Source organism: Vipera berus, assembly GCF_964194415.1.
Source record: "Vipera berus genome assembly, chromosome: 7".
NCBI lineage: Eukaryota > Metazoa > Chordata > Lepidosauria > Squamata > Viperidae > Vipera > Vipera berus.
The window spans coordinates 80,354,409-80,368,526 of NC_138209.1; the positions used below are offsets into that span (position 1 = coordinate 80,354,409).

Genomic DNA, 14,118 nt, shown 5'->3' on the forward strand with positions numbered 1-14,118 from the left:
AGAGCCGTCCGAAAGCCGCCTCGACCCCCAGCCCGGATCGCCGGGGCCCGCCGTCCATCCAGACCCCGCCTGGCCGCCCCCAAGAGACGCGTAGTAGCAGCCCGTCCAAGTTTGCGCTCAGCCCCCCGCCTCCCCGCCCTGCAAAGCCCGCTATGAGCTTTACCACCCCCCCCCTCCGCGCCCAGCTGCCCCTTCCCCGCCCCCCCCGGCAGGCGGGGGACCGCAGTGTTTTCCCCCCCAGCTATGTTGGGGCGCCACTGGCCGCCACCCCCGGGCCCCGCCCTGCCCTCCGGCCGGCCATGCAGGCGCTGCTCTCCGCCCGAGACTGCGGGGGGGGGCTTGTGCGGGGGGGCGCGCCCGCTTCTCTCCTCGCGTCTCCCGTCTGCGGCGGGTCCAGCTGGCGCCCAGCCCAGCGGCTCCGCAGAGGCGCCGGTGCCCGGCTGAGCGTGGCGGCGGCCGGCTGGCTGGCTGGCAGCCGGCGCGGACTCCCCTGCCCGGCCGCCGCCCGCCCGCCCGCTCGCCCGCTCGCCCCACCTTCTGCGCCGGAGATCGACAGCGCGGAGGAGCGGCAGCCGCAGCCGCGCACAAGCGCCGCGGCGCGCCCGGCTGGCCAGCCGCAGGGAGGAGGCGCGAGCCCGCAGGAGGTCCGCAGAGGAGCCGCCGCCGCCGCCGCCGCCCCGCAACAGGTGCCCGGGGGATGCGCGCCCCGCCGGCCAGCGCCAGGGGCAGCCCCTCCGCGGCCGGGGCGCGAGGCGGGCAGGATGAGCTCGGGCACGGCAGGTAGGTGCGGGGCGGGCGGGTCCGGCCGGGCGGCCACGTCCGACTGCGGCGGCTGCGGCCGCCGCCCCTCCAGGGAGGCGGGGGCGTCCCCCTGCCCGCACCCCGCGCCCGGCCCGGGAAGGCCAGGCAGGCCGAGCCGCGCGGGCGGAGCCCCTCCGGCGGGGCAGCTGGATCGGCGGCGGGGGCGGGAGGGGGGGCGGGCGAGGTGGCTTCCGAGCGCCGCCGGCCCCTCCGCGCCTCCCCCTCCCGGCCCAGGCGCCGCTGCGCTCGGCAGGTGCCGCTGCGCTCCGGCGCCGTTCTTCGGCCGCTGCGGCTGCGGCCCCGGCGGAAGCGGGCTGGGCTGGGAAGGCTCCGGGAGGCGCCGGGTCTGCCCGCCGGGCGCCTCGGCCGGGGCGTTGCTGGGCGCAGGTGCCGCGGCGATGGGAAGCCCCCGGCTGCCTCCTGCGGCGCTGCCCCCCACCCCAGCCCGCCTTCAGGCCGCAACGGGCGGCTTAGTCCGGCTTTGCCTTTCGGGCACCGGCGCGGCGCTGATATCCGGCTCGGAGGGACGATTCTGCGATGCAGACCTTGCAGGCGGAGAGGGTCCCCGTTGCGGGCGTGGGAGGCCCGTGGCCCTCGAGCGGCTCCTGAACTACAACTCCCGGCATCCCTCGGGATCGAGCGGTCCGAGGCCCGGGAGCGGGGAGTTCTCCGGAGCATCACCCGAGGCCTCTCCCGGTTTGCTCGGCTGCAGCAAATTCAGGGCGAGCAATGGCGGTGAATTTGCCAATAGCAGCAAAAAGACAGGCGAGGCCGGAGCCCGGTAACCGGGAAGGAGCCGGGGGACTGGACGAGGGAGGGCTCCTCCTGCCCCTGGGAGGACCCCCCCCCCAAGTCCCTGCTCTGCCTTCCAGCAGCCGCCCGTCCCTCTGGCCTGGCAACCAAGAGAGCGGAAGGTTGGGAGGCCCCTCGGGGTGCTGGGCGCCCCGGGCCAGGAGGGCTGCAGCTGAGAGGGGGCAGAAGGGGCAGAGCTGGGGAGCCTGCTTGGCGGGGGGGGGGTCAGCCCCACACTTCAGTGGTGCAAAGGCGGGCGAAGGGCCCGCCCTCCCCAGGGCCCAGTAAGAGCAAATCTACTAGATCTCCCTGGACTCCAGCTGCAGATGGGAGATCTAGAAGATCCTGGAGGGAGAGGAATGGCAAGAGGCGGTCATTGGGGGGGGGAGGGAGGCCTTGGATGCCTGGCATGGTGGCTCCTGAGAAGGCGAGCAGGTGCAGGTGGCCCAACTTCCCTTGGCAGGTCCAGGGGCTCCTGACAGAACCCCACCCCACCCCCGCCGCTCCCCCATGCACTGAGTCTTGTCCAGTCCTGTCAGTTGCCCCTCACGAGGGAGAGAGAGAGAGAGAGAGAGGAGGAGGAGTCGCCCCCCCCACCAGGTCCCGCAAATGGCTGTCCAGTCTCTTAAAAACCTCCAGGGGATGAGTGGAATTGTCTTCTATAGTACCTGGAGGGAAGTTTTAAAATTTAATAACATCTGCTTTGGTATGCATTTTTGAGTACCTAATTTCCTCCCATAAATTTTGCAGATTAGCTTTATTGTGCCTTTTTATTACACGGTTCTTAGGTGAGGGCCTTGTTTATCAACGTGGGTCCAACTGTAGGACAAGATCGAAGCAGCCTTTGGGCTGTCCTGGTTTACCCAAACAAGTCGGTCAGAGTCAGATGTGGTGCCCCCTCTGGGGAGCCAGCCCAAACTTTACGTAAGCTGTTTCTCAGATTATTAAAAATTTGGGCACCCATTACGGAAACAGACATTCCAGTTTAGACTAGCAGTAAAGGAAGCCACCTCTTCTGTGAGAAAAAGACTCAGAAAAGTCCCACCACGAGATCTATATGGATTCTAAACAGTAGCGTCTTCTTGCGGGAATTCTTATACCGGGGCTTCATTTCGCGTTAAAAACTTTCTAGAGGGAATGCTGCCATGTCGCGCTTCAGTTCAGGTTGCTGCCAAAGTCCTGGGCCAGACTGCCTTCAGCACCAGCCTCGGGCCCACCCCAGAGGGACGCTTTAAACACAGGGGCTCCTGACCTCCTGAGCTTGTTCCCAGAAACCCTGGAGGGAACCTCCTGCCTTAGAAAAGGTGGGATAAGCAGGCCGTGGAGAGGCCAGAGCGGGGACTTTGGCTGTTTTAATCAAATGACTTAAATCTATAATGACTTATCTATAATTTGAGGCGCTTCAAAATGCTGCTGTGTTTTGTTGTTAATTTGCACAGTACATGGATTCCTGCCAGTCTGATTAGCAGGCTACATGGAGTGGTTTGGATGGCATGACAGGGAAGGGGGTACAAAAATCATGGAGAAGCACTCGGGGGGGGGTCCCTGTCAAACTGGAGGGACGGAAGGGGGTGCTGAAAGGTTCAGCCCACTGGAACATTTTAAATAATGTGTTTGGTGAGGGAGGTAAAGGATGCTTATCAAGTTTGCAGAAGACATAAATTGAGTGGGATAGTTAATATTCCAATAGCCAGAAATAAACTACAAAACTGTCTTGGTGGATTAGAGAAATGATCAGAAGGAAATGTCTTTAATTTAAAAAACAGAAATGAAATGTCCAGGTATAAAATGGGGGGTATTTATAAAAAAGATATTTGAATTATAGTTGACAATAAACTGAATAAGATTAATTAGTCTGAGACACGGCTGTGAAAAAGGGCTGCAGATTCAGGATGCCTAGGTGCTGTTTCCAAGTGACTAAAGGTCCACTCTGTTTGGTTTGGATATATACCCCACCCCTGCCCTGAGGACCGGACTCTCGGAAGGATTCAGAGAAGCAGGAACGCATTTTCAGGAGAGCATCAGAGATGACCGGAGGCCTGGAGGAACAGGAGAGTCCCTGAAGGGAGATTCTTCGGATGGACTCGGTTAGCCTTGAGAAGACAGAGGGGGCTACGATAGCACTCTTCAAACACCTGAAAAGGTGTCGGGCAAGAGAAAATGAAGGAAAAAAATTGGGTCAAAATCTTTTGGTGTAAGCTCGTGAAATAGTTGAGCAGTGGGTTCAACAAAGAAGCCATTTGCCCTCTGAACAGGACAGGTGGGGGCATTTTTGGCCAAGCATGTTGATTAATTTGATTTACGCAGCCACCCAGACTCTTGCCTGGACCGAGCAGATCCCCCTACAGACAGGAGAAGCGTGCTGGCCCTCTTTGCCCCTAGGAATCTTGGACCGTCTTTGGCTACGAGAGGAGGCGTCTTCACATGCTCTGCCTGGCTTGTTTCTACTTGACCCATTGCTAGTTCAATGTGTCCCTGTTTGCGGGAGCTTCTGTTTCTCGTGTTTCTTCAATGGGAGAAGATATTGTGATTGGGTCTGGCACACGGAGCACAGGATCCATGGTGCACCTGCTCAAAGGATGGAACAGCGAGCGTAGCGCTCTCTGAGGAGAGCAGGGCCAGCTGAGCGTCAAGCCTCAGGATCTCATCCCAGCAGCCACTAGCAGGCAATCCCTCTGCCCTGTTCCCTGTTCCCTCTTCCAGGTCAGTTTTACAGTGCTGGTTGAGGTGCAGACAATTACAGAAACCTAACACACACACACACACACACACACACACACACACCAGTCAGGTTAGTGGACAAGATCCAGGCACATGGGAAACACTCAAAAGTTGTCCATTTGGGAAAGCAACAAAGACGAGAGGGTGGCCACTTGAGGATCTTCCTGCCGCAAGAAAAGCAAAGGTGGGTCTTCCAGATGTCCGACATTACGAGGCCAGAGGACTGGCTGAGGGATAGAAATGGCAAAGACCCATCCCTGCTGCTGCTGTGGAAATGCCAGTGGCAGCCAGAGGCACGGACGTTCTGGACACAAAAGCCTTTCTTGCATGGAGAATTAGAGGAATATACTGTTTTGTTCGTTCATTCATTCATTTATTTAACAGAATATTGGAGTTGGGAGGGACCTTGGAGGTCTTTTGTATCAGGCAGCAAACCCTACATCATTTCAGACAAATGGCTGTCCAGTCTCTTCTTAAAAACTTCCAGTGCTGGAGCATTCACAGCTTCTGGAGGCAAGTTGTTCCACTGGTTAACTTCTGTCAGGAAATTTCTCCTTAGTTCTGGATTGCTTTTCTCCTTGATGAGTTTCCATCTGTTGCTTCTTGTCCTGCCCTTGGGTGCTTTGGAGAATAGCTTGACTCCCTCTTCTTTGTGCCAGCCTCTGAGATATTGGAACACTGCTATCCCGTCTCCCCCGGTCCTCCTTTTCACTAAACTAGACTTACTGAGTTCCCGCAACCCTTCTTCGTATGTTTTGGCCTCCAGTCAAATACTTGTGGCTCTTCTCTGCACTTTCCGGAGTCTCAACATCTTTACATTGTGGTGACCAAATTAATCCAATGCAGATGAAAAGCCTCTTGGGATTTTGGAGACTGGAAGAGATGAAGAAAGAAGTCACCTCCTGAACTGAACGCGGCATTTGGTTTAGAGCACGTGGAGGCTCACCTGGTCAGCCTCCTTGTGAGGCCAAATTTCCCAAGGGAAGATTGAACAGCAAAGCTGGGAACAGGAAATAGAGGAGCAGAGTTAGGGAGCTCCTGGATGTGTCGACACAAACTAGACCAGAGACGGTCACAGTGGGGAGAACCGAAGACAGGAAAATAAGTGCCAGGCCAACACAGGCGGGACTGCAGCCAGAAGGCTGGGCGGAGGGCTTAACTCCTGGAGGATGAATTGAGCTGAAGTCAAATCTGCCAGCCAGCAGCTAGCTACCTTGAACCGTCCGGCCACCTGGATTCAGACTGAGTTGAGGATAGTCTACAAGTGGACATCACATCGGTGCAGCAGTCAGCCATAAACCGTGGCTGAATAGGTTTTGTCTGGCCAGTTATGAAGCCACAGGGGCTTGCAAATCACCAGGAGACCAGCCAGAACAAAAGCTTCTGCCTTTTAATAAAAGGGGCCGTCAGCCTCTCCCTGATTTCTGGCTACTATCTTTGGAGTGGCTGAACTCAAGCTCGTACTAATTTTAGGAGAGACAAAGATGGCATTCAGTTCTCTCAGAAAGAAGGAATTAATTACTGTGAAGAGAGGAGCTCACTGACGCCAAACAGTCCTACTTCTGGATTTGCAAACTCCAGACATGTCGGTCTGCAGGACCGGCTCCCAAAAGCTGTTGGCGGCTGATGCTCTGAGGACCCTGGGAGAAGAGGGTGGCCCAGAGGAGGAGAACGGCCTCCACGAAGGCCAATGCTGGGAGATAAATCCAGGGAAGCCTCCGTCCATTCCAGCTGGTCTGTGGTTACCTGAAGGACCCCTTGTGTGTTACACAAGGGTCAAGGGCCCTTGCATTTCTCTTCTCACCCTGCCTGCCCCCCTCTCCACAGCTTGCCTCTCCCTCTCTCTAGTAGCCTAGTTAGAAGTGAAACTTTCCTAGTCTGCGTATTTCTTACCAAATGGAACTTTTCCTCAAAACAGTATGAGGAGTATCTGCTAGCATTCACTGAAACACAGGCTTAAGTCTCCAAGGTAACTATTTTTTGAGCCTTTTACTCTCTTTAAAGTGACTTCCTGCTGCATAATTACCATCATTAATTTAGCCAGGAGAACATCCTCTCTCCAGACTCCTGCTGGGTCTAAATCCATAACATCAAGCTTACTTGTGGCCAAGGAGGGCAGCAGTCCAGTTAAGGCCTGGGTGGGCAGGAGAGATGGCGCTTGGGTACCTCTCCCGGTGCAGCCAGGCCACCATTAAGGGTCCGGCTTTGATAGGAAGGCAACGTACTAGGCACGTTCACAAGCAAACAACCTGATGCCTGAACAATCATAAAAAGAGGGGACAAGTAGCCAAGTAGCCTCTCTTCCCCAAAAGAGGGGTTTCCACCCATCACATCACAAGAGTAGATGAGAGAGGAGCACAAAGCTTGAACCCTGATTTTATTACAGGTTGGAGTTGGGTTTGATATGTAGCCATTGCTGGGATTCTTTCCTAATCACTTCAGTAATACTGGTTTTTGCACTTTTCTTATTCCATATAAAACACCTTACTTTACACACCCTGTAGGAAATGAAAATTAGCATCGCTCTTAATTTCATTAAGGTAGTTATCTGATGATAATTAAAGCAATATAGTGACCTAGAGGGGAAGACCCTCGCCTCCCACTCGAAGTTTGAGAGTTCAATCCCAGGTGGCGACAGATGTTTATCAGGGCATGAAGAGAAAATATCTACTGCGATCTCCACGTAGGCATCAGGGAGGGAGTCTGGCCAGTAAATGCTCAGCTCCATTCAGCCGCCCAGACTCCACCCCGATACAAGGGATTACTGGGTTGTAAAAAGAAAAAAAAATCTGATAATAATTATTGAGTTAAAGCACTCTGGGAAATGGACTTTGTTCAACGTCCTCTCCACCCCATCTCTCAAAATTTCAGAAACAATCCCTCTCCATTGTTTTCATGGATCTTTTTATGATCTACTTGAGGATTCTTCCAGGTGTTGAGGGCAGTGAGTGGTCTATACTTCCTAAATTATCTTTTTGGGGGCCTATTTTCAAGCAGAAACAGTTGTTCTCCTTCACTTGTTGGTTCTTGCTGGCAGGGGAATTCTGGGAGTTGAAGTCCACAGGTCATAAAATGGCCACGGTTGGAGACCCCTGTTCTAGGATGGGCAGAGTCGGGTCAGTCTCTGCTGAAGGACGAAAGCGGGGATGGAAGCCACCTTCTCTGTAACCCTCTGAATAAAGGCCGTTTTCCTTTCCTGCAGCCTCCCAGCGACAGGCTGTGCACAGCCATCTGGAGACGCCCTCTGGAGCCGCCATCCTTTGCCACAACTGTGGGAGTCCGTGCAAAGGAGAGGTGCTGAGAGTGCAGAAGAAGTATTTTCATATTAAGTGCTTCGTTTGCAAAGGTAGGTGCGATAACTTCTGTAGTGGGGAAATGATGTGAACACTGAGCTTTTTTGCCAGCGGGGGGGCCCGGATGCTCCTCCCTAAAATTTGCACTCCGGCACTCTTTGCAGACATTCGCACATGGGGAAGTAGGACAGTTAAATTAGGGGAGGGTCCTGTCCCCTTTTTTCAGGTGTTGCATGCAGGAATCACACAGTCACAGCCAACCGCTGGTCTTTTTTGACCCCCACACATGCAACCCTCCTTTCCCCCCCCCCCGGCTACGCATAGCCAGGGTATTATATCGATCCTTATTTCCGAACAGAGGCTTAGATTTGTATTATACCCCAGAGCTGAAACTTAATTGGGGGAAACTTAATTTGCACATGGGAAAATAGGACAGTTCAATTAGGGCGGGGTGTGACTGCGCCACTGAGTGTTGACGATCCAGTGGCTGCTACAAACCCCAAAGGACGAGGCTTGAGAGAAGTGGGGGAAGGCCCTCTCCGAGGCGTTAAGTCTCTCTCAAGCCTCAGCCTTCGGGGTTTGTAGCAGCCACTGGATCGTCAACACTCAGTGGCGCAGTCACACCCCGCCCTAATTGAACTGCCTTGTTTTCCCACCTGCAAAGGCCCAGGACCCTTCCAGGGAAGGGAGGATCGGGTTTTCTCTGATCTCGCCTTTTCCTGGGAAAGGAAGAGGTGCCTCTTCTGGGCACTTTTCAGAAGGAGACCGATGGTCACAGATTTGGCCAGTGAGGAGACTGCAGGGTTAAGAGGTAACTTCATAGTAAACACTATGTAAACACAAGGCCATTGCTGGGGGAGGGGGGGCGCTCAGTCAGTTGCCCCAGAGCAGACCCCTCCCTGGGCAAGTCTATAAATAGGGTCCTTCCAGAGAACTGAAATGTCATCCTGGAGAGCCGGCACACGGCGAGAGGGACGGGCCGGTGACTGGCTGGAAACAGTTGCTGGGTGATGAGAGCTGGAATAAGGGCCTCCGCGTGCCCGGTGCCAACCAGGAGGGCACAGCAGAGATGCTGCGTCCAAAGCAGCAGCTGTGCCTTGGCAGAGGCTGGGCTGCAACGCCCCTGTGCCTCTCACCGGCTCCCGCTCGGTAGGAATGCCTGGGGTGGGGGCCCTTTGGAGCAGAAGAGCTGATCACCAGGGGGCCTCTGTGGCCGAAATGCAGGGCTGGACGGGGGCTCTGGCTCGGGCGCAGGCGCCTGGACCAGAGGACCTGCAGCCCTTCCACAGAGCAGGCCACGACCTCCATTCATAAAAATTAAGGCAGCTCTCCAAACAGCCCGCATGTGTGTCACATGATCAAAATTCAGATGCCTGGCCAGTGGTTCAAACTTATGATGGCCGCAGTGTCTCGGGGTGTGTGTGTGGAGTCACAGGATTCCCTTTTGCAACCTTCTGACGAGCAAAGTCAAAGGGGGAAGCCAGATTCACTTAACGACCGAGTTCCTTATCAGCTGCGGTGATTCACTTAACAACCGTGGCAAGAAAAGTTGTAAAATGGGGCAAAAGTCACTTAACAAAACTTTCTCTTAGCAACAGAAATTTTGGGCTCATTTGTGGTCATAAGTAGAGGACTACCTGTAATAAGAGTTGGAAGGGACCTCGGAGGACTTCTAGTCCGACCGATGCTAGAAGAGAAGAGAGGGAGGCTCTTGCCCTGGCTGACCTCTGCCGGCAGCCGGTCCTGGCCGCCCGAAGGCCCCCAGCCCGGTTGGGAGAGAAGGGGGGAAGGACAGTTCCCAGCATTCCCAGCCAGCAGATCAGGGGCTCTTCTGCCCTCTCTGGAACCTCCTCCCTCCCCCCCCGTGGTTTGGTTCCCGGATGGTCCTGCAGGAGGAGGAGACGCTCCTTGGGCTTCAGCTCCCTGGGTCTGTTTTGCTTGCAGCCTGCGGATGCGACCTGGCCCAGGGGGGCTTCTTCGTGAGGCAGGGGGATCACATCTGCACCTCGGACTACCAGCGGCTCTACGGCACCCGGTGCTTCAGCTGCGATGGGTTCATTGAGGGCGAGGTGGTCTCCGCCCTGGGGAAGACCTACCACCCACACTGCTTCGTTTGCGTGCTCTGCAGGTAGGCCCCCGGGGCCCCCTTTCCTCCGAAAACCGGGGAGCCACGGGGAAGCCCAAAACAGGCTCGGTCTACTCTGTTTTCCCCTGGGGCTGCTCCAGAGAGTGTCCAGGGCAGCGGACAAGAACCTGGGGCTCCATCCAAGAACCGGCCTCACTCCAGTTAAGGTCCTCTGCTGATGGGAAACCTCCATCCAGGGGCCCAACCGAACTCCTGAGTGCTGTGAGCCTGAAGGGCCGCCCAGATTCGTTTGTCCCTGTAATCCCAGAGCCCCCCCCCCCCCGCCACACACACACACACACACACTAGAAGGGAGAGAGTCAGCCGAACAGCCTCGGCCTCTTTGTCAAACCTTCAACAACTGGAGAAGCAGGAATCAGCCAGAGTGTTAGTGATCCCATTGAATGCCAGGAGAAAAAGGGGCTGGGATGCAGAATTGTGGAAACGGAGCAGGCCCTTGTTTATTAGTGGAACCGTGAAGGTGACGTCTCTCCGAATTGCTCGACTTTCTTTCTCCCAGATTGCGAAACTGAAGGTCTCGGAGGACTTCGGATAAAACTTTTTTCTGTTTTTGTTGTCAGCTTTTGAGATGATCCTTTTTTTTCTCTCCTCTGAAAATTTGTCCACTCGGCTGCAGCCTTTCAGAACACATCAGAATTCCCCAAATCTCAGAGGGGGAGAAACTGTGATTTCCGCCTGTGGCTGATGATGTCCAGTCCTCCAGGCCATTTGTTTGGTGGCGGTGGGGATTTCTTGTGTCATCTCCATCCCTGCTTTGGATAAGACCTAGGAGAGTTCTGGAGAAACTTCGTGCTATCAAGAGAGGTCCAGCCAGCTCCTTAGATTCTTAGAGAATGACAATTCTCAAACCAGTTCATGTGGTTTGTGTAAAATATACACCTTCAGAAAGCGAACATTGTGCCCTTCAGTGTGTCTGTGCAAAGACGGTTAAATGTTGGTCTGATCTGAAGGGCAGCCACAAGCAGGGATCATCTGGGTGACTGAGAAAGGGAGCGAAGGAACATTTGTGGAGGAAAATGGCCCCTTCTGCAGAGGATTTCCATGGGGGAAAAGATTGAAGGGAGGGGAGGCGAAGGGGAAAGAGAGCCGGAAGACCCATTTAGTTATGCCGCTTCTGCATCCTTCTGCAGGCAGCCGTTTCCTCCTGGGGACCGGGTGACTTTCAATGGCAAGGAGTGCGTCTGCCAGAAATGTTCGCTGCCCCCTGCTGGTGCCAGCTTTCCAGCCCTCCGAAGTAAGTCACGGCTTTAGGAATCTATTGCGAAGTGGCTGCTTTTAATAGCCGAAGGAAAATATCCTTCCTGAATGTTTGCCTCATCTGCAGCCTCCAGTTTGATGTTAAGTAAAGGATGCTCAGAGTAACTTTTCAACCTTTGGCTGGCCTCCTGCAGTGTGCGGGACGTGGCGCTGCTGATGGAGGCAGCCTGTGCCAGCCGGATTCCTCCCCGGTTAGGTGAGAATAGGATGGATCCTGATTGCTTATCCCTGACTTCTGTGCCCGGTTCACGGTATGGATCGCTGCTCGGTAGTGGAGCCCCAGGACACCCCCTCAGCCTGCCCGGCTTGATCTTCCAGACGGGGACACACACTCCCCTCGAGGCAACAGGCCTTCTCAGGAGCGCCCCTTCTTTAGAGCTCGCCTGCGCAGAGCCCTGGTGGCCTGGAGAAGTGGTCAGCCGATGGCCGTTCGTTTAGTGGTGGTCCAGAGTTATAATGGCCCAGGGGGGAAAGTGATTGATGACCTGTCTCCAAGGCCGGTCCCAGCATCCGTGCAGTCGTGGGATCATGACTGGCAACCTCCCCAGCAAGTTTCCAACAAGCAACATTAAGCTGGATTTGCTTAATGACCATGTGATTCACTTAATGGCTATATGATTAGTTTAACGACAATGGGGATTCACTTCACAGTCAGGGTAAAAGGTTGTAAAATCGGGTTCAGTCCTGTGATGACTCGCTTAATGACTGCATTGCTATGTGAATGAAATTCCGGCCCCAGCGGTGCTCCTCAGCCGAAGGGCCCCTGTGGGTTTTATGAAGGGGCTCTTAATTGTCCAGCTGTGGGGCCGCCGCTCCCCCCCAGCCAGTCTTGGCGCATCCCTTGCAAGGCCCGGTGGGAGTGGTGGGTGCAGCTTCTGAGGTTTGACTTTGTCTTCGCAGATTGCGGGAACTGTGGCTCCGAAATCAAGAACGGCCAGTCCTTGGTGGCTCTGGGCCAGCACTGGCACCTGGCCTGCTTCAAGTGCAAGGCTTGCGGGAAACTCCTCACCGGGGACTACATCAGCAAGTAAGTTGGGGACCCCCTTCGGCCACCCCGCAGGGAGTACAGATCAGGTAGTGCCAGCTAGCCTTCTGAAGTGCTGCGTGACCGTGATCTTTTCTCCCCTGCAGGGATGGTGTTCCATATTGCGAAAGAGACTATCATGCTACCTTCGGGATCCAGTGTGACCGTTGTGGGAAGTTTATCACTGGCAGAGTTTTGGAGGTAAGGCGAGGCTGAAAGAAAGACGCAACAGGGATAGAGCAGCACGGTTTGACTCGTGAGGTACCTGTCAGGCCCTGAGAGCATGGAGTTACTTTGGAGTAGTTTCCTTTATTGTTCTTCGCCTATAGATAGGATCTTGCCAGAGTGAAGTAACTCTTCACATAACTGCAGATGCACCTGAGAAAAGCAGGGCAGGAGGCTTCTGAATGCTCTTCCTGCCACCCAAACTTCCAAAAGCAGCCCCTCCCCCCTGGGAATCCAGGCCACATTCCATGACAGTAGCAGACGTTTTGTTCAGTGTAATTTAAAATAAGGAGAGACCCTCTTTCTCAAGGCAGACATCTTTATCTGGATAGTCCTCTTGCTCTTCCTTCTCCAGTCAGACCTGCTTCTTGGACCCTGCAGGATTTCAGGGAAGGCAAGCAATGGGAGACGGCCAAGGGGGTGATGGGGGTTCCCTTGCCTGAGACTCCATTGATTGCCTCCCCCTCCCCATTTTTCTCACTTTTTAAATCCAGGATAGAACTTTAAAAGCCCCATTTTTAAACTTGGAGCAGAGAACTGGGGACGCCTCAGATCCTGAAAACTGGAGCCCGGTGGCGTCCATCTGCTCACGGCAGCAGGCTCTCTGCCCCACACCCTGCCTCCCCTCTGGAAAGAAAGTGCCCCGATGGTGATCGTGTAATTTCATGTCTTTCCCTGCTCCTGTGGGAGGTGGTGACTTTAAGGCCTCGGATGGATTTTTATCCCCTGGGGGAAGGCAAACCCTTGCAGACAGAGGGTGCTTCTGTCCAAAGCTCAGGCTAAACCCAGCCTTCTATTTAAAGCCGAAAGATAAATCACGGGCAGAAGAGTTATTGCAACGGAGGGAAGAAACTGGGCAGGGTGTGTGGAAAGGAATTGGCCAGGCACCTGCTGGAAGAGATCAAAGATTTTATTAAGTGCTACCAGAAGAGACAGGGAAATGCAAGCAGTGAGGAACCTTGGGGGCGGGGGGGGGAGGAGAAAAAACACAAAAATCAGCATTTCAAAATGCAGTAAAGCAGCGCCTTCCCCCCAGCCCAACCTTTTGGGAACCAGGGACCGGTTCTGTGGAGAGAGGTTTTTCCACGGCTTCGGGTGCTGCTTGGGTGCGCGGCCCGGCTTCTAGCATACCTCCACGGACGGGGGGGTTGGGGACCCTGCTGTAAAGCAGATTTTTTTTAACATTTTGTCATCTGATAAATTACTAGTTATAGCCGTTTTATTTTCTTTTGTAAAGCAAGGTTGTGACCGCATCTCTGCTGCGAAGTAAACCGGGAGTATGTAGGATCTTTTCACATATTTAAAGCTGTCTCTTCGCTGAAGCCATGTGAAAGCAGTTTTATGCATCACTTGCGGGTCAGCACTTTAATACAACTGGCCTCGCATTTCAGGGGACAAGAAGTGGTTGCGCCCTCTCCGATAATGTTCACGCTCACTACTTGCCCCCCCCCCCAGGCTGGAGAAAAGCACTACCACCCCACCTGTGCCTGCTGTGACAAGTGCAGTCAGATGTTCGCGGAAGGAGAGGAGATGTACCTTCAAGGTAAGCCAGCCAATCGGGCAGCCAAGCCTGCGAACTAACTGGCGTTTGGGGTGGGCAAATGTTTCTCCTCCAATTCCAGATATTCCGACCTTGAGATATCCTGCTAGGAGTTCAGGACAGCTAGTCTGTGTTTGAAATGGGAGGCTAAATAGGATTCTCGGTCACGTTTTTCTCAAGGGTGCTTTTTTCAAAAGGCAACGGGACAGCTTTTTCCTTGAGGAAGAAGACATTTCGCTTCTCATTCAAGAAGCTTCATCAGTTCTGACCGATGAAGCTTCAGAGCTGATCAGACTTTTTGGATAAGAAGCATGTGGTC

General features: G+C 54.6%; 1 protein-coding gene across 2 annotated transcripts in view; it reads left to right on the forward strand.

The window, feature by feature from the left end:
• The first annotated feature begins 440 nt into the window (after positions 1-440).
• ABLIM2 (actin binding LIM protein family member 2) overlaps positions 441-14,118 on the forward strand; it is a 37,247-nt gene continuing 23,569 nt past the window's right edge. For both annotated transcript variants that reach the window (XM_081333214.1, XM_081333215.1), the window contains exons 1-7: positions 441-780; positions 7,517-7,660; positions 9,552-9,735; positions 10,884-10,987; positions 11,911-12,037; positions 12,142-12,235; positions 13,715-13,802. In XM_081333214.1, coding sequence (XP_081189340.1) covers positions 762-780; positions 7,517-7,660; positions 9,552-9,735; positions 10,884-10,987; positions 11,911-12,037; positions 12,142-12,235; positions 13,715-13,802 — 760 coding nt within the window. In that variant the 5' untranslated portion in view covers positions 441-761. The remainder of the gene's footprint in view (positions 781-7,516; positions 7,661-9,551; positions 9,736-10,883; positions 10,988-11,910; positions 12,038-12,141; positions 12,236-13,714; positions 13,803-14,118) is intronic.